Source organism: Cricetulus griseus, chromosome 5, assembly GCF_003668045.3.
Source record: "Cricetulus griseus strain 17A/GY chromosome 5, alternate assembly CriGri-PICRH-1.0, whole genome shotgun sequence".
Classification (NCBI taxonomy): Eukaryota; Metazoa; Chordata; class Mammalia; order Rodentia; family Cricetidae; genus Cricetulus; species Cricetulus griseus.
Window position 1 is genome coordinate 37,002,350 of NC_048598.1, and position 20,623 is coordinate 37,022,972.

The 20,623-nt window shown below is 45.3% G+C and overlaps 1 protein-coding gene across 3 annotated transcripts in view; it reads left to right on the top strand.

Annotated features, from left to right (window-relative positions):
* Positions 1 to 6,143: 6,143 nt before the first annotated feature.
* Cacna1e (calcium voltage-gated channel subunit alpha1 E) overlaps positions 6,144 to 20,623 on the top strand; it is a 303,984-nt gene continuing 289,504 nt past the window's right edge. For all 3 annotated transcript variants that reach the window (XM_035445314.1, XM_027418072.2, XM_035445315.1), the window contains exon 1: positions 6,144 to 6,412. In XM_035445314.1, coding sequence (XP_035301205.1) covers positions 6,144 to 6,412 — 269 coding nt within the window. The remainder of the gene's footprint in view (positions 6,413 to 20,623) is intronic.

Below are 20,623 nucleotides of genomic sequence, written 5' to 3' on the forward strand. Positions count from 1 at the left end.
TAGAGGTTCTGATTATGCCTAATTTATCTTTGAGACCCAGACATGCAAGGAAAATGCCTGGCACATGGAAAGGGCTTCATGAATATTTGTCAAGTGGGTTTATGAATTCATGAATTAGTAAGCAAAACACCCAGCTCTCAGGTACAACAGCCTTTGGATTCCTGAAACTGGCCTCTAATAACGTCCTTTCCTTTTCTTTTCTCTTCATACTACAAAAGCACTCTACCGCAGAGCTGCCTCCCCAGCCTTGCTTTTTAGAGATCTGTCTCACTATGTATCCCAGTCTGGCCTCAAAGTGGAAATCCTCCTGCCTCAACTTTCCCGAGTGCTGGTATATACCACCACACTTCATTCCTTATTTTGACCATATCTTAGCGACTTACATGTCTCTGCTCCTCCAGCTACCCACAGCCCCCAAACTAAAGCCCTCCAATGACTGTGTTTTGTCCTTTCTGGAACAGAAAGCCACCAGTTAGTTACAAGGTGCTTGCTGTGTGTTACTCCAGCCACAGTGCCATAAATAAAATGTGGGAAAAGCACTTACTGTGTTCTCAGGTGTGGCTATAGGAGCTATACACCTATCAGCCAAAAAACCTTTCATTACAGACCAGTGGTGTAGTGGGGGATATATTCTTATTTAATCCTCTGGAAGACTCTCAAACCTAAGGTCATGCCTTACTTCTGTAAGACTAAGATCATATCTACTACCTGACTTTTAAGCAAGGAAGACATTGTCATACACTATCTTAACAGTGGCCACTGCCTTAAGGAATCTAAGCTTATAGTCAGGAGATGTGACTTCCGTTTCTTAGCTCTGTGCCATTGGAAAAGTTCTTTACTCTCTGGGTCTCAGATAACAAACAGAATTTGTCTCATATCCCTGCAGCAAAGAAACGATAAGACACCCTTAGCACTGTTGTTACTGAGGAGATGTTGAGTTGCCTTCAAAGGCTGGGTTCAAAAATTCCTTTGGGCAAATTTTCAGCTGTTTGATTGATTGATAGGTTTTGGTGTTCTGGGGTTTCTCAAGCCTAGGTTTGAGAGATGATGGCTCCAGGGCTGGACATTATTACATAAGGATGTGACGCTACATTTTTCACCCAAGTCAAGGCTGTGTGGTGCTGTGAATGCCAGCAGCCTCCTGAGATGTCTGCATTGCCATCCTGCTCTTCTGCTCTGCTATGCATTTGCACATGGTATCCTGCCAACTTTTTCTTAAGAACCCACTCCCAAGTCCTCTCTGCATTATGTTCCTTAGAGCACTGTTTTGCATAAGAGTCTATTTCTTGGAAAAGCTCAATAAGGGAAAAATAGAACAAAGGGGGCTCTGATAGTTTAAGCAGAAGCTATCTGAGTGTAATTGGCAAGGCAATGCGGAGTAAAGCTCAGAGTTGGTGGGAGGGGTATATGCCTTTAGCCAAGGCCCAGGGTTTCAGCCTCCTTGGTGATGGACTAAGTAAGATCTTATACGAAGATGGCCCAAATCCTATGAAGTCTGGAAAGTGCTTTATGAATGAGTGGAATAGATTCTCTACTCTCGATACTCATGTATGCGTTAGCATGAGCTCCCATGGCCTTCTTGGCCTGGGTACACTGTAGTGGTCTTGCATACTTCCTTTTACACACAAGACTGAAAGGACTCCCCATTAGTCTCCCTCTACCTTTCCCAACCCTTTAATTGTTCACGGGAGTATTAGGGATAAAGGGTAAAGGTTTTGAAATTTAATAATATTCATATGTTCAATAATCTGGGGAAGTTTTTCACTTGCTTCTGCTCCCGTTGAATTCTAAGCCCGAGGAACACAGTTTTTAGGGAAACATGAAGAACATTTGGCTGCCACATCCTAACCCCCAACCCCCACCTTTCCGTCTGTCCATCTGTCTGTCCTGTCTGTCAGTCCGTCCGTCTGTGTAAGCGTGCCTGTGTGCATGGGCTTGAACTTCTTGGGAACTGTGAGATGAACTGCTTTGCTTTGTGAAATTGAGGGTTTGCATCTCCAAAATCTCTCACAGGGGAATGATGGAAGGTTGGTGACTGGAGGGCAATTGTTAAGGATGTCTGGCCATTCCTGTTAGTGCCTGGGGGTGCTGGACTGCAAAGCACTTGTGCTCAGAGTGATGTCTTGAAAGTGACCAGTAGATGGTGCTCTGACAACAGGGAAATAAGGCTTTTGTCTCTGAGTCTGAGAAAGGGGTTTTCAAACTGGTTTCCAGTATTCTGATCAGCTGCTGATTTCCTCACTTCCATTTGTGGGTCTTTAGGGAGCAGTAGAACCAGGGAGAAACATACTTGCCAGATATCCTTACCAGGATCATGATGGCAATGATCAGATCGCTCTTTTTTTTTCCTCAGATTTTTTTTATTTAAATTAGAAACAAGCTTGTTTTACATATGAATCCCAATTCCCTCTCTCTCCCCTCCTTCCCTGCCTCCCACCAATCCCCTATAGCATCCCCTTTCTGCTCCCCAGGAAGGGTTCAGATCACTCTTGATGGGTCCCTTTAGCATGGTGCCCAGAGCATTTTAGACATGGATCAGATTCATCTTGAGGACAGTAGGCAGGACATTTCCATAGGCTCAGCATCATTGCTTCTTCTCTTGATCATGTACAGTTTGCAGTTCTGCAGCATGGTTATTAGAAATTGGAAATCAGATCCATTAGACCTTTACTCTCTGCCCCTTACTGGGTCTGAACCAATATGTTTGTGTTTCTGATGTTTTGTGGGTTAAATCAGCACCCTAATGCATGCTCTTCTAGGCTGACCTGGGAGGTTTGCAGTGGTGGCTTATGTAAATTAATAACTATATCAATCACTTACGTGATTTGATCTTTAAAATTGTATCCACCTGGCAAGTTTCAAAACAGGGAAGTAGAGAATATGAAGCCAGTGTTGAAATCCATAGATCTCAAAGCTCTCAAAAGCTGTAACATCCAGGTTGGGGATGAAGAGGGAGGGATATGCCTTCCTCCAGCTTTGCTGCTCTTAAGCCAAGCCACTTTCCAAAGCTATTGATGCCGTAATATTTTCCCTAGTCCTCTTGGACTGCTTCTCCAAGAATTCCCATTCCTATTCCCAAGGGAACTCTCCCAGGCATTTATAAAGCCTGCCCTTTGGCAGTGCAGGAAAACTGGGTTCAACCCCACCAGGTCCCAACACTGCTATGCATATGGTCTTGCATATTCTGGGCCTCTAAAGATTTGCAGCAGTCACAAGGAACTCAGGTATGGTAGAAAAAGGAAACGGAATCAGTACTACATCTCTGATTGGTGGGTAAAGAGATGAGTCAAGGGTCCTTAATTGTCCACAAAAAACACTGTTGGAGGGTAAAAAGCTAGTATGCTCTGCTTAACAAATAGACACAATGGAAGGCATGGCCAGGAAGGAAGGAAAGGTGTGATGTCTCAACATGAAAGTAAGATTTTAGCACAGAGGCAGTAAAGCTACACAACCTCAGTTAAGTTCTGAAAGATACATAATTTATGTCATCATCCATATGGCTCATTATTGAATCCCCAATGTCTAAAATAGTGTCTGTTGTGGGGGAATGCATGTGAAAATATTTGTTAAACGAATGACTGGTATGGCTTCTGTGCTATGCATTATGGGTCTCCTGGAAAGCAGCTGCTTTAGTCCCGTGAAGTTTACAGAGTCCTGAGACAGCCACTTGTGCCTAGTTCTAGGTGACTGTCCAGTCTTCATGGTCACCACCCTTCACTTCTGCCTCCTATTAAGCTGGTCAGTAAAGTGAGATCACAGTGACAGGTAGAGCTGACACACCTCCAATAGTAATTTGGTCTGAAATGGGCTCCCCTGAATCCCAACGACAACATGCTCTTCCTAAGGGTACCCGTAAGAAGTGCCTGTGTTGAGACCATTTCTTTGTATTTCTTGTACACAGAGCCCTTTCCATCACACACACACCCATGCACTTATAACACTCAACACTCTCATACAATAGGCGTGTGTCAGTGCTCACTCACATGGCCTTGCCCCCACAGCCACATACAAGCAGGGGGATGCACATGTCTCATAGGCAGACATCACCTCCCCTCTCGCAGTTAACTTCACACAGAGATACTGCCTTTCAGTCCTGTGACACCACACTCCCCCATGACTTCCAACACTCACTTTGGTCAGCCTTTGCTCATGTCCTCAGCCACTCCTGGGGATTAAACCTAGCGGAAGTGTGCTCCCGCTAGTGTAGCCAATTGGAGGGGACAGGGATAAACTGTCCGTGAGGTCTTCTGAGGGCAAGGACTAGTTTGCTAAACACAGAGTTTCTTTCCCTGGGGTTCGAAGCTTGCCCTTGCTACCCCTGCAGCTCAGACACTAATTTTCTTTTCTTTCTGAATGGAGTAGATTTGAGAAAGTCAGTGAACCTTATTTGAAAGTAAAGGGTGGTGGTGAGTGGGAGAACCCCTTTATTAGGATTTTTGAGGGGAGTTTTGCTCAGGTTCATTATCAAGGGACTGGACTTCCTGGGCCACCTGCCAGGAAATAAGCCATAGGGTTCTGCTAGAGTCCAACCTAGAAGGCTGCCTTGTAAGGTTCCTTAGGATAAACAGGGCAGAAGGTCCTAGAGTAGCAGATGCCACAGGAGTCAGAGCTCCTCTATGGCACCTATAGGGTGTTAAGTGTGAGTTTAGGGAAAGGATGCTATCTTTGCTGGCGGTAGTGGAGCCTAGAGTGACTACAAGGTCCTGGCAAGGGGTGTGCATGGTCCCTACCCTCCACTAGAGCAGCAGCGAGCAGGACACTATGCAGGGCATTGAAAGAGGCACAGCACTAGGTACCATTCTGTGCCAATACCAAGGAGAGCGTTCCAGGACAGGTCCTTGATCTGTTGCAGAGATTCTGCAGGCACCACCAGCGGCAAAACCGCATTTCTTCTGCATCACTGGGGGGAGGGGGAAGGTGACCCATCCTTGGACCCTTGCCTAGGTAGCCTCTGGTTAAATGACTCTGTAAGCCAAACCAGTCTCACCACGCTGGACTCTCAGAGTCCCCTCCCCCGCGTCCCTCTAGGATCCTTGGCCACCTTGCTGCGCTGCTGCGCTGTTGTGCTGCGCTCCTCATCCTGCCTGTAAGCATCATCTCAGCTCCCTGTAGCCAGGCGGGTCCGGAGGAGGGAGAACTGGTCTTTGGTGAGGAAGTTCGATTCATGGATAAGTCCCATGCCCAGCCAGCGCTAGCTAGGCTGACTGCAACCTGTTCCTCGCTGTGAGTGCTCGCCCGCCTGCTCGCCCGCCCGCTCTCGCTCGCGCTCCCGCCCTCTCCCCGGCGCAGCCGCGGATCGCTGTTGCATGCTGATCCTGGGAGGCGGCGGCGGCGAGCGCTCTGGGCGGATGCTGGCACTTGAGCTTTGCTGCTCTCCGGTTGCTGCTCAACTTCTACCCCAAAGGCAGGAGCTGTGAAGTCATTTGCCCCTCTCCGGCTGGATCGACTTCTTATCTTCATTTCTCGGGCGTTGCGGTTTACGCAGGAACCTCAGTACCGCTCTCCTCCCTCCATCCCCCTCTCTCCAACCTTCGGATGCGTCTCTGCTGGCAGATTTAAAGAGCCAAGTCTTTGGCTGTGGAATTTCTTAGATGGACTCGCAGGGGCTGGCGTTCTAAAGCATGTCACCGTAGCTGACCCTCGTCTTTTTTCTTTTCGTTTTTCTTTCAAAGTTCTTTTGTTTTCATTTCCTTCTTTCTCTCTACCCTTCACCCCAGCCAATAAATCAGCAAACTGTTACCTAGCAGGGCCGGTGCCTGCCTTTCTCTGAACCAGGTGGTGCGTGTGCCAGAAGAGGAGCTATGTTTGAGGAGCAGCCTACTCCACCCCTCTCCGGTCTCTGAACACCACCACCCCACGCTGGCATTTTGGGGAAAATATTGCCTCTAGAAGCTGAACACCCCCAAGCCCTACCCCCTTCTTCTTATTCTTTTTTTTTCTTTGAGAAATGGAGCTTCGCAAAGGTTGCCTTTAGATTCAACAGTTCAGAGCAGGGCTGAAGAGCTTGCAGAGCTCCCCAGAGGCGGTGGTCCCCGCGCCTGTGAGGATAAGGCTCTGAGTCTGGCTGTGTCTTTTCTGCCTCTTGTTGTGTGCCGGTGTTCGGCGATCACCTTTGTGTGTCTTCTGTCTGTTTAAACTTCAGGATGGCTCGCTTCGGGGAGGCGGTGGTCGTTGGCAGGCCGGGCTCAGGCGATGGAGACTCGGACCAGAGCAGGAACCGGCAAGGAACCCCTGTACCGGCCTCGGGGCCAGCAGCTGCCTACAAGCAGTCGAAAGCTCAGAGGGCGCGGACTATGGCTTTGTACAACCCCATCCCTGTCCGGCAGAACTGTTTCACCGTCAACAGATCCCTGTTCATCTTCGGAGAAGATAACATTGTCAGGAAATACGCCAAGAAGCTCATCGATTGGCCATATCCTTTCTTGCCCACCATGGCTTCCCTCTCCCCCTTTGCATTCCATCGGGTGAGGGGGGAACCTAGCATGGAATTTATTCCCCACCCCTCCTGGTACCCAAATTTGCCCCTTTGCTGAAGTGCACCCTACCTCTTTGCATCCAAGGGGCAAGCCTAGTACCCTGGAGACCTGTTTGGGCACTAGTGTTTTGCAAGGTAAGACTTTTGGTTTTTAATTTATTTTCTGTGTGGAAATCTCTGGCATAACTAGGTGGCTGGTGTTGAGGTGTCTGCCCCTTTCTGGGTTGGGCTTTGTCTGTTTCTTGACCACCCCCGAAGCCCCAGTCATTTCAGAAGCTGCACTGCGTGTGGATTGGCTTGCCTCTAATCTCAGGGCTTTCATAATCATTTCCCTCTTCAGCCAGTCCCTCAGCCCCCATTCCTACCAGCTGGGAAGACACTGGCACTATCTGCCAGCAGAGAAGTTCAAGGCTCTGGGAGGGGATTTATCAACCCAGAGGCTCCAAAGAGCATGAGCCAAATCCATGGATACAAGTAGACAAATGAATACTTATAAGACAGGCTTTGGGCTGGGGATTCTTCAGCTAACTCTGGAGACTAAGTTTAAGTTCAACCAAAAGTGAGTGGCTGTCAGGGGAGGTGATCATGTCATCATAGCCCATCATAGCTCAAAGTTGGAGTTCTCTTCCGGGGCAAGGAGGTGTGTTCACCTTTCCTTGGCCCTGGGTTGCCACTCTTGCTTCTTAATGTTTGACATACCTGGTTGCCCTTCCAGTTCTCTGAACCAGTCAGATCTACTGGGCCTGAACTCATCAGCTGAGGGTCAGAGGTGTGCAAACAATCTACTTCTAAAGCCAAGGGGATTGCTCTTCCCAAAGAGTGGGTAGGTCATCTCTGGTAGTGGTGGGTTCAGGGTGAAAGGCCACGGAAGGAGCTTCTGTGCAGCTTTTACCAAGTGCACTAAATACAGGCTGCTGGTCAGGCACCTTACTGCCTGCTCTGCTTTAAGAATTTGCATGCCTGACAAGGCCATTAGGAGTTGAGCTTGGTAGGGAGTTTCAGGGGATTACAGGCGGCAAGCCAGTGATTGGGGGTTAAATGTGGGGCTTGGCTTGGGGACAGGGACTTTGGTGCTCATGGAGGTAGCATTCTTGGGAAGAATGCACCTGCAAAAGAGGCTCCTCCTCTTTCCCCCATGTTCCCCCTCCCCAACCCTCCTTTCAGGTGTGCAGCAGTGAGACAGCCGAAGAAAGATGTGAGGGGGTCTCAAGTATTAGTCTGCAAGGAAGCTTGCTTCCCCCGGGGCCTGAACATATCCCTGACCACCCCCCTCTAGTTAGGGGCTTTCTTCGTCTCCTCCCTAGTTTCCTGCTTAAGCAGCTTCTGGATTGGCTGGTGCCTGGTGCTTCTAGGCAGCACCTCATTAGAAATGAAGAAGCATCTCTAAGCAGTGATGCTTCCTGCTGCTGCTCACATCCTCCCACAGTCACCCCCTGGCTGGCTTTCTCCCTTTCTCCTCCTAGTTCTCCAGTTCTCACCTCCCCCTTCCACCCCCACACAATGATCTGGGCCATAGAGTGCTTGGGTTGAACTATCTAGATGGGGGCTTGGGGCGGGGAGGGGTCTGGTCCCTGCAGTCATGCCTGTCAGTGAGCTGCACAAAGCGGACAGATTGCATTGTGTTGCATGCTGCGGCTGCAAATTAACTCCTCTGAGCAGTACTCTACTGATCTCCCAGTGGAAGTCCCCTTCCCTTGCCCACCTTCTACAGTTCTTTTAGATTTCCCACCCACTAGGTGCCGCTTTGCTGTGACCCTCTTAGGACACCCTCCCAGTCCACCCTCCCCCCACCCCAATCCGTTTGCTTGCAGCAGATGAAGCTTTCTCTGACCCTTGCATGGGAAGTGTGGCAGCAGCCATCCTTGGCACCTCGGACAGCTCCACCAAAACTCCTTTGCGGGGTTCCCTAATCACCCGGTGCTGCACATGGGGCACTTCCGGCGGGGCTCAAGCTCCCGAGCTGGGACGTGGAAGCACGTTTCCTACACCATGCCTTTGCCTCTTTGCCACGTTTTCTCTTCTGCTGCAAAGACACAGCTTTCCCACCAGGCGCTGTAAGAGCAAGGTGCTGCTGAGTTTTATGTCTCCCCCTTCCTTCTCTTTGGCCGAAATGAACTCAGCAGAGCCAAAAGAGAGACTCCGGAGGGAATGGTTTCCATCCTCGTGCTCAGTGCCTCGGCCATACGTCCTGTCCCAGACATCTTTGCTATCCCCATACTTAGACATTTTACAGTGGTTCTACAGCCTGTTCATAGAACATCTGCTAAGATGTTGAGGGGAACCTAGTTGGATTTTTTTCCCCTTCTGGTTGTACAGTGTAACTGACTAATGTATTCCCTCCCTCCGGTGGTGACCACGTGGAAGGATTGCGCCTCTGTGGGCTCTGCATTTTCTCCCAAGCTGAATGGAAGCTAGCCTCACCTTCCCTTCAGTTCTCAACACCCAGTTTCAAATATCTGCTTCTTCTTATTGAGAATCAATGTGAGGAGCAGTTACTCTTAAAGCTATTTAATTAGGTTGCCTGGGTTCAAATCCCAGCTCCCTCCAGAAGCCCCATGACCTTGAAAAGTTATTTCACTACTTACATCTCGATTTCCTTACCTGTAATATCCGGGTGAGAAAAGAGTTGCTGGGAGAATTGAAGGAGTTAATGTGTCAAGTGCCTAGAACGTTACCTAACCACTCATTAAGCATCCATTATTATTAATGGAATCCTTTGGGAACTTCTGCACACCTGCAAGGTGGGACTCTTAGCTCAAGGTAAAGTCATGTCGATTCTTACATCTATCTCTTTTAGATCGAGGAGCCTCATTTGTATCACCTGAGAGCTTGTCCAAAATCCAGACTTCTGGGTCCTGCTTCACAGCTGCTAAATCAGATCCCCACGTGATTAGTGTGTCAGTAATTGACTGTGTTCCTGGTTGTGGTAGTGACCGACTTAAGTACTTTGTTCTTTGTAGGGGCCAGGTTTTTACAACAGGAAAGTTGTTTAAAGCATTGTTAAGACCTGCTTTGGAACTGACATGCAGTCACACACTTGCGGGTTTTGATTGTTGCGCATTACACATTGTGGGGTTTATACTTTCCTTTTCTCTTTTGGTGACAGAAAGCCACTGAGGAACTAAGATGTTAAGGTGCTTTTCTCACGTGTCAGATATTTTAATTTTATTAAAGGATGAGCTAAGTAACAGGCATGATTTAATTTGTGCTTGTAGGACCCCCTGACTTAGGAGGGCCTTGTCTTGCTTTTAATAGGGGTTGCCTAGTTCTAATTTGAATAAAAATGTCTACAATAACCCAGATTTGGCATGGGAGATGGTAGAAAGGCAACAGCCCACTCTGAATGCATTTCCTTTTTCTTAGAAGCTACATCTGCATAGGGAGATAATTTTATTTTCTCATGACACTCTCTTCTGCAGATGATACCATAGCCTTTTTGAAAATGCTAATCTGATTTAAAATGTGATATCACATTTTATGGCATCCCTTTCTTTCTTGTTTGCTCATCTAGTAGATCTAACAAGAGTGTTCTTTCTTCCCAGGCATTGGCTATTTGGAAAGCTACACACTGGTCTCTGGACTGCACACTGCCATTCTGAATGTTCTTTGCTTGGGGACAGTTACCCTGTGGGTAGACACTTGGGGTCTCTCACATAGTTTGTGAGACAGCCCAACCTCATTTTCAGTTTTCCAGGTCAGAGATGAAGGGAAGAAATGGCGTGTCTGACTTGGAGGCTCTAATCATAGATGGGCAGTAGGAGAATTTTCCCCTCTTCACCTGTTTGGTCATCTCAGCAGGGAAGCACATGTTTTATGTGGAAATTAACATAGTTCAGAGTAGGAAGATCAAATATGTTTGCAGCCTTTGAGCTAATGAAGCTCATTATAATGAACCCGTGGCTGTGCATGCAGGATTTCTTGTGGATCTCCTCCTTATAGTACTTTAGAAATGGGTCTGAGGCTATATGTGCATATCACAGATTCCACTCCCCTCCCCAGTAAATTGTTCAGTGAATTATAAATTTATTTGGAGGATTTTCTTGAGGATTATGGAAAGTGTAAAATCTCTCATTTTGGCATACACTCTTCATTTCTTGTTGTCTCTAAATATAAGTGCCTTGCAAGATAGTAAACTGCAGGCCTGATAAGAAATTCAGGTTTGATGTAACTCCAGTGGATCATGAGTCTTGGCTTGGGAGAGATCCGGGATTAACAAGGATGAGATCTATAATTAAATCCTGTGGTCAGACGACATAGAGCCCTCATATTTTCTACTGACTTTCCATTGCATTGATGCCATGGCTGTAGTTGACACAAAGGGTAAAGGATAGAGATCTTTGCTTTCTGGGGTTCCTAGAATAGTCTCTCGATTGCCTATTGGTTTTGTCTTTATATGAGGCATTTCTGTGAATGAAAACTCTAAGAATCTAGTAGTTGCTCAGTCCCACAAGGCTGGGTGTCTCAACTGGTCTTCTGTATATGCTGGAATCTCAAAGAAGTAGTCTCCAATGCCAGTGAAGGAATAGATGTCTGACAAGGCAAAGGCAGGCAGGTGACGATCAAAGCAAACCTCCCTTCACCCATTGTTTTTATATAGGCATCCAGCAGGAGGTGTCATCCAGATTAAAGGAGTGCTTTCCCACCTCAAGATCTGGATTAAAGGCCTGTTGTCTTCCTGCCTCAAGATCCAGATGACAAGTGTGCTCTCCTTCTCTGGCTTATAGTTCATTCTAAACATAGTCAAGTTGACAACCAAGAATAGTGGGGGTTATGGGTCTTCTGGAAACCTGGCCAAAATGATAGTAAGGACTACTTGTAACTGGGATACAGCCTGGAAAGTGAGTTGGAATGAAAGAATTTGACAGTAAAGAAATTTGCCTTGAGGATGAAGGCAAAAATATCTTGGATGTGATAGTTTTGTCTACTGATTTGCATGCTATTATTCCCCTCCCCCACTTTACTGCCATTGCCTTCCTTTCAATAGGTGTAGCCCACAGTATGAGTTAAAGGAGGAGGAGAAAAATAATGAGCACAGGCCTTTCTTCCTACCAAAAGATCTAGACTGGATTTAGTGGCTCCACCTGAACACCACTGAATCACTTTTCAGCTGTTACTGTACAAGATGTAGGTGACCCCCCTTCCCCACTTCTTTCTTCTCTCTTTATAGGAACATCTGTTTTTTCCAGACTCTTTTTCTTGCTTAAAACAAAAACGAGACAGGATTTGCTAAGCTATCAGCGTTCTTGCAAACCCATCGACTCTACCTGTTGGATGAGCAGATTGTTGGCCTTCCTAGTCCCCTGCTCAGAGCCACCAGTGAAACTGCATTCACAGAACACTACCGCCCACTTACGGTGCAGTCCTGCAGAGGACAGACTGCTGGTCTGCTCACCACTGACCACAAAGACATGAAAGAGTGGACCTAAATGCAATATAGCCAATACTCTTTTTGTTCAGGGAGCCAGAGGGCAGGTCTTCACTTTCTCTTTTGGCTCCGTCTTCTACCTATCATTTTGTCTTTCTGTAGTTCTCCCTCTCTCATTTCTAGGTGCAGTCTTTGTGAATAATTCATTGCTGGTGTGGGTTTTTCCTAGAACTGTCAAAAAAGGGAGGTTATTTGCCTCTGCTTAGATAGGACAATGGTCTTTTTCAAGGAGACAGTATCAGAAATCAGCATTTTCTCTCAAGTCCTCTGTTGTCTATGCTGAAACTGGCATGCGGAGAAAGGAAGCTGGGAGGAAAACCTTTAACCATGTTATTTCTTGCCATTTTTATAATAACTGTCTGCAGCTTGATGCATTTGAGTATCTGACAAATAAGTAGCTGATTACCTTTTACTTATGGACCATAGTTAAGGTATTTATGTCCCTAAGCACTTGCCACCCAGACTCTGCATGTTAATTGGCCATTTTCATAATGGTCAATGTTGAACCCCTGTTCTAAGAAGCAGGCTTCTATAAACGCTTTAAATTCCAGTCAGAATTCAGATTGGAATTGGGGTGTGGTGCTGTTGAGGCTCCCACTACTGTTGCCACCACCACTGTCACCATCACATCTTAAATCAGTCCCTTTTTAAAAAAGGTCCAGAGATATGAGAGCTATATATCATTTCCCTTATCACATTCTAAGCCTACACAGAGAGGACTTGTGTGGGCTTTCCAGTGATGTCTCTAGCATCAGTTGTAAGGACAGAAAGTACAGCACAAAGTTTGTAGGCTCCTCTGATCCAGTGTGCAGCCTGTTTCAAGGAAATGTCTGTGATGTGTCGATACTGGAGGAGTATTCTAAATATTTCTTTAATTGGCATATCTGGCCAGTTTTTGCGCATAAATTCTGATGACTCTCATATCCCTATCTCTGGAAAGCAAAGAATCACTAGTATATATGTCCTTAAGAGGGAAAGACAAGCTACATCAAAGGAAACAGCAACATATGACTTAAAAGTCATTTATGTGAGATATCTTCCTAATAGAGCAGTGACTACTTCCTGGGGGTTGTTCCTTCACCCCACCCCCACCCCCCACCCCCACAATGTTAGAGATTGAACCCCAGGCTTGGGAATGTAGCACTCAGGTGCCAGTCTCAGGTTCCTGGGATCCAATCCTGTTGGGTAGGGCTTTGGAGAGAGGCCCTATGGCATTCCTGCACCAGGTGTGGTCTTTTGGTCCATGAGAATTGAGTTCAATCACTGTTACAGCTGTGTCATTGCGGGGCTTTACTTTTTCGGTGGCATTGTTCCTGCTGTTTTTGTTGTATCTGCATGGCATCGCTGAAAAATCTAGAAAAGTGTGTTCAAGGCTCGTCCTTCTGCCGTTCTGGGAGGTGCAATGATAGGAGATGAGCTGCACAGTAGGCAACTGGTTAGTGGAAACGGAAGTGTTCTGGGTAGCATCATGAATGGGTCTTTCTGGGGATGAGACTATGGTGTCATTGTCAAGACACATGGTGGTGTGAGTGGCCTCCTGGACCAGAAAGGAAGCTCTGGAAACTTAGGGGAGGAGAAACATGAATCCTTCACAGTCCCTCTCAGTCTTTTAGCTTTTTTTGTGAGTTGAAAGTTTTTAAACTGTGTCACTCTTCTCAATTTTCACATCATTGTCTCATGGGGCTGGTCAGAGTAAAAAAGCATGAAATGGATTTTCAACAGTTACTAACATCTTGGCAATTTCCAGCTGTGTGCTGGTGAGAACTAGTTTGCTACTATTCTGTCAGCTGCTGTTTCTTCCAGCAGGTGATTTCCAACAGCATTAGGGCTAATTCCTCATTTAGGCCCTTTGTGTTGGAGTCAGATGTGTGTACTCTGCTCTTTTCATCAAGGCATCAGCTTCCAATCTCTAGTTTGTCTCAGAATTACCTGGGCGGCTTATTAGAATACAGCTCTTGGAGTTCCTGACTCCGTTAGGTCGGAAATGGGGGTCTGAGATTCTTATTTATCACAGGTTGTCACATGCTCTTGCCACTGCTGGCCTTGGAAGCCATGTTGAGAGATGCTGATCCACACAGTAGGTGTCTTGTCTTACTTTAGAGACAACTTCATAAGAATTGCTAATTGGCCAGGTGGGCATACCTTTAATTCCAGCCCTGGTGAGGCAGAGGCAGAGGCAGATGGATCTCTGAGTCCCAGGACAGCCTGGTCTATGGAGCGAGTTCCAGGCCAGGTAGGGCTACACAAGAAACTGTGTCTTGAAAAACCAAGAAAAAAAATTACTGGAGAGATTCCCCAATCTAAACCTGTCTCTCATACATACACTAACCCAAACCTCTGCTGTTAATAGAAACTCACTCTTTGGGCTCAGATGGTGTGACTTCCAGATTATCCTAACAAAATGATGAGATCTTAGGAATATAGACTCTCAATTTTATGACATTATTAACTTTGAGTTAGTTCATTTTATTCTTTTTGGCCTTAAGACTGAGAACAGACTCTTATGGGAATGGGCACATCCACTTTAATTCCAGCACCCAGTACAATGCTGGCACTTGGGAAGTGGCACAGATTCTTTTATTGAATGATTTGTAATTAAATATGTTGCTATTGATTTAACAAGCATCAACAAAGTGATTATGCTGTCTCTAGTATTACTGTGATTCGGATATCTAGGACCTGTGTGCTCTGGTGGTAGTGTGACAGTACTAACTGCTGGGAGAAAGTCAGGGGGAAATTACATGGAAATTGGGAAGTTATAAAAGACAAGTATTACTTCACAGTTTTCTTCAGAATTGTCCCGATTTCTATATTACTCGCCGCAGGCTTCCCCACTGCTAAAGAAAATGCAGTATTTATTATTTAAATTTTTGCTATGAAAAAAATTAATTGGCACCCAGAGATCTATAATGTAATGACAATTGAGGTTTCTAACGATGGCCCCTAGGCACACAGAATGCTGGAGTGCTTTTTGAATATTGTCAATCAAGTGTTTATTGAATTATGTTCAAACAGTCTGAATGGAGTATGAACCATATTCTGAGCTTTCACAAGTTATAATCCACATCCACACATAAAATAGTTATCTGTCATAACTCATTAATTTTTAAATATTCATCAGTTTGTTAAATTATCCCAAGTTTTCTTCCCCGGCTACGCTGGGTGACTGAGAATTTGTTGTATTGTATCTAGAAGTCAGCCCATTCAATTTCACATAGAATTGGAGTTGCATCCTGGTGTAATTGGCCTGCATTATCATGTCATCAGTTGATGGATGGGTCTAAGTATTGCTGATGGTATGCCTTATTGTGTGCTTATTTCTGTGAAACAACATTGAAAACAGCCGTCTATGATGTCTAATAGAGCTTTTATTAGGCATCTCTGTGAGGCTTGTCCAGTGACGTCTTCTGCAACAGGGGTCTGATTATCTGCCTGTTGTGCCCTGAGCCCCTCTCTGTGTTCTGTCACACGCTCACCTGCCATCTTTCCAACCAAGGTCAAGGGATGCTGGACTCTAAAGATGTTATTGCAGGATGGCAGTTTTTTTTTTTATTTTCTTAAGGGTCAGCTCTAAATTTTGTGGAACTTTAGAGTTGGAAATGACTTAAGTGGCTGTCTAGATGGCCCCTAAATGACTGTCTAGAGGACTGGGACTATTAGATCTCTCGACTCCCCTGTTTTTGTGAGGCTTCCATTCGTGAGGCTTCCAAAATACACATAGGATTTTGCATTCAGTGTCAGAGTTCCACAAGTAATTTAAAAATAGCTATTGTGTTATAAAAGTCTCACATGCTTGGATGCTGGGATACTGAGCTCTCAGGAATAATCCTCCCTAACTACATGCCACAAACCTCAAATCTCGTGTGATAGGAACCCTGTGTGGAAGGGTTTCAGGGAAGTGTTTGCGCAAGACAGACAGCCAGACTGCCACGAGATCACAGAAACATTGTATCCATAGAACAGAAATCGGGAGCCCTTCTCCACCTCCAGACAGACGACCATCTTGAATTAATGACAAAATGCTCTCCACTTCTTTCCTTAATGTCCCCGTGGCACTGTGCACTGCTGTAGACTAGAATGGAATGTGATGACTGTTATATTTTGATTTCTATTATCCAACAGGGGCACTCTATGTGCTCTTAAATTTTATCTGATTTTACTTAATTTAGGCTTAAATATCTACACGTGGCTATCGGTAGGGGCATATAAGGCAGAAAGCTGTTTCCTCTGGGGCCTGACATTTGTTAACTTTGGTATTGGTTTCCTTGGCATGGTGTGCAGGGTGTCTCGGGATCCACTGCAACTTCCACAACCTCCATCCGCACTGTGTTCAGCCAGCCCACTGACAACAAAGGTGACGACTGTCTTTTACCAGGCTGCCAAGTCCTTACACTTGCTCCTCCCTCTGTCTGGCTGTAGCTGTAGCGGGGTTGGTTTTGGATACTTGTATCTCCTTGTTTGTTCCTGGTATTGCTACCCATTTTGTAGGGATCCTTTTTAAGTGGAGGAGAAAGCTAATATCCATCTGTGGCCACCAAACCTCAGCCTTTCCACATTTAAACAAATCAACAGCCGCAAGACAATTGTTATTGTGTATATCTTAAACACAGGGAAGCTGAGGCTAAACAAGGTTATAAACTATTTCCCAAAGCCATCTCCAATGAACTTGAACCCGGGTGATGGGAATCCAGCATTTCATTGCTATGGTTTTAGTCACACATTCATTGTCTCTGGACTGGGGTGTTTAATGAATGAGACAACATTGGCTCTGTGTCACCTACAGATTTGATAAGCAAGTGTTCTAAGAGTTGAATCAAATAATTAATAAAAGTATGGTTAGAACTGGGGACACTCTTTTGCTTATCTTCACTGTGATAGTGCGTCCTCATTAACTGCTCAGCTCTTTTCAAATCTTTTGAACTGTTCTTGAGCCAACTGACACTTCTCTATTTTGTCTGTAAAAATACTATGGAAATATCCCTGTCACATGCTGCGCTGGAATCAGTATACATTTCCATGACTTTTTCATGTCTATTTTAAGCTAAGGTGCAGCACCTTGCTTTTTCCAAAATCCACTTTAGGTATTGTTTTCAGAGTCTCAGATGATATTTTACTTGGTAGGCAAAGACCTCAGTGTATTTTCCACCATCTAGTCTAAAGCCCAACTGATGAATGTGTCACCTTAGAGTTCAGGATCTATCCGTCTCTTGGCCAAAGCACGAGAGTGCATCCTGGTTAAGAGCATGATTTCTGGATTCAAATCTCAATTCCAGCTTTTGCTGCCTCCGAGCCTTACACCATGTTAACCTACTTCAGTTTGCCCTGTCTCAGAACCTCCAAACATAAAGTGGAAACGGTGATTTTTACCTATAAGGCATATTGTGTCGAATCTTTGTCCTGTTCAGGTTAGACAATGCATATAAAATCTGCATTATATAGTGACTGGCACAAAATAAGCTGTGAATGATGCTTAGGTATTAGCATCTAGTTAATTATGGATGATTCAGCAGTAAATATGTGCAGCCAAGTTTTCTCTTTCTAACAGTATTGTCTTGCTTCCTCTTGACTTTTGGGAAATTTCTAACTATTTGCCAGCTATTCTTCCTGTGACCTTTATGTAGGCCTCTTCGGTTTCATACCTCAGGGTTTCATACCTCAACTATGAGGTGAAGCTCATTTCCCTGCCAGGATAACCTTGTAGGACTGTTTTAGGTCCAGCATCAGCTACTGTGGATCCAAGTCCCCTGCAAACTGTCAGGATTAGTACAAGTGTTGACGATGAAACAGTTCATAAATGCCTAACATTTGTTAAGCACTTACTATGTGCCAGAGTACTGCGCTGAGTGCTTTGAATGCAAAGCACCCATTGAGATCATTCCTTGTGACCACATCATAGGGATGCAGCTTTTGCTTTCTGCATTCCACAGCCAGGGGATTAAGGACTGGAGAGGGTAACTCATTTGCTGAATAGGACACACTGAGTGGGAACTAGAGGCCTGACTAGAGTTAGTGTTTTCTAACTGTGGCATCTTGATAGTTTTATATGAAACCTTCCTTCTTGCTTTCTTACAATTTTTGAGTTTATATTTTAAAAAGTTTAAAGCATTTACATTAAAACTAGTCTTTTGTATGTTTTTCAAATGCTGATTTTACATCAATATTTTCCTTGGGAGGTATTCAGATTTATGATTCAGGGGAAAAAATCTTGAGGAGCAATAATAGAGCTGAATTTTGAAAGCTGATCAAGGGTTCAAAGCCATTAACAGCCTTAACCAAACGAACTGGATTTTGTTTTCATTTATATAAAACTGGTAGCCAGATAGTTCAGATGGTTCAATTGGAGGCATAGGGAAGGATCCGTGGGAGAGACACTCCTAGCTTGGCCGTTTGGCACATTCTCAGGGGTTACCAGCTTTCCAGGGAACTCTTTCTTGTCATTGGGTTTCTTGGGTTTGCAAGGTCTCTGTGTTCTATCAACAAAGAGAGTCAGGATGAGTTTCTGTGAACTGAGAACAAAGCTTCCAAAAAGGCTGGAGTGCTCTGTGTGTGTGTGTGTGTGTGTGTGTGTGTGTGTGTGTGTGTGTGTGTGTGTGTGTGTAAACTCTGGGCCTTTGGAAGTGTGCCCAATGAGCTGTGAGGACATCTGCCCTGTAACCCTGCAGGGTATTCTACCTGCAGGAACCAGATGCTGGTGTGCATGAGTGTGGAGGGTTAGGGTGGATCACTTAGCTCCTAGAAACCAGGCTGAAGCCTTTGAAGCAGTTAGGCAGTAGGCAGAAAAAAAGTTAAAGAAACTGTCTCTGCATTCCGCTAACTTTGGATTGTATTTGCATGGGAATTAGTGTTTGTGAAATAACTGAGCCATATGGATGCACTGAGATGCATGTGTTCTTCTGGTCTGTTGATAGAGGAGCAGTTGAAGGGCGTGGGCTTATCTGGAGGTGGAGTGAATGGGTGGATGTGGCAACACAGGGAGGGGGCAGGTTTGGGGAATATGGGCCTATGTAAATTCAGAGGATCTGGGCATTTTGGCAAGGTGACACTCCCTTATAGAGAGTTCTATGTGCAAGGACTTACTTCTGAGATCACGCCCTTCTTGAAGTTCTGTGAATAAGGATGTCACATCTTTGGACAATCTCTCTCTCTCTCTCTCTCTCTCTCTCTCTCTCTCTCTCTTTCTCTGTCTCTGACAGAGGATAGAAAATGACACCCTGGAATGTACAGGCTGTGGGCTCATTTTCATTACAAACATCAGTGGACACACTCAAGATAACAAAGCAAAGGAACAGATTTTATGATGTTAGAGTTGCCTAGAAGCTTTGCACTCTTCTGTTGGTAAGGAGCTTTGCTGACAATCATGTTCTCAGTAAGGTAGGCCAGTTCCCTTTTTCCTTTTATCTTCCTTTATTTCTACCATAAGAATTTTATCAGCATTCTCTAGAGACTCTTCCAGGCTCTAAGCTCTCAGGAACAGACAGAAAAAACTAACCCTTAAGGGATGCTTATCATGTGATGGTCAACTTTACATTGTGTTTTTGAGACTTACTTTATTTCCCTATTCTTTAAAGACAACCAGTGCAGGGTTACAAACAGCCATGGTCTTACCAGCTCTGCTTGCTAGCCATTCTTCTTTCCCTGTACCACACTGTCTTGGGTGATATGGAACACTAAAAGGCTTGTCTTCTCTAAGGGAGTATCTTCTTGAGATAGCACTGTGAAGTGCTTGTGTGTATGTGGTACCCACTGGGCATGAGGCTAAACCCATGGCGGAGAAAAGGACCACTAACTGAGTGAGTGGTCCTCAAAGCTCTCTTAGGCACAGGGCAAGACCTGGGACATTTTGGCCTGGTTATTTGGATGCAAGTTTGGGCTGGAATCTGGGATCTGTATTGTTATCCTCTCCAGATCCCTACTGCCACGCAGCCTCCACTGCTCTGCAGAAAAGCTTCCGTTTGAGAGATAAAGATTTTCATTTCAGCATTGGCATGTGTTAGTCTGTGGCTTTTCCTTTTTAGCTCCCTGAAAGCCTACCTCATCCTCTCCGCTCCACGATACCCAAGTGCTATCGAACTGTGGAGGTGGCAGCTTTGATAATGTCCCCTTGAACTTTCACTGATCGAATGATCGAATGCTTCTGCTTTTGAAGTTTTTTTGTTTTTTGTTTTGGAACTGAGGCTGGGGTGTTTGGGAGGCTGCAAAGGAGACTCATCCTGGAAGAGTGAGGGAAAGGCTTTCAGTGGGTTCTGGAAAGCCATCTTATATTCACACCCCAGCCACTACTGTGAGAGTTTACACTTCTACTAGGAAGTTTCTGGTCAACTCTGCTGGCCATGGATTTCCCCTTCTTGAAAATGTAGATGATTTCTATAGGTATCTGACACTTCAAAGGCATCGTCTTGTGCCAGGATTTCCAATATTCAAATCGAATGTTATCATTGAATTTTCTCATTTGTAGCTTCACCTAAAGCAACTTCTTTCCTTTGTACAAATGGATGGTTATTTTTTCTCCCCTACTTCCCTTCTCAGCAAGTTGTCTCATTAACATTGAAGAATAGCAGAGGATTAGAGTTATGAGATCCTAGGAGAAACTGATCAGACCCTTACTAATGTGTAGAAAAACTGAAAACCAAAGGCATCAAGGGACTTACCATGACTAAGTAAGTAACTGAGTGTCACTAGAACCCAGGGCTCCTGATCAAGAGCTCGTTTGATTCCATCTTCTC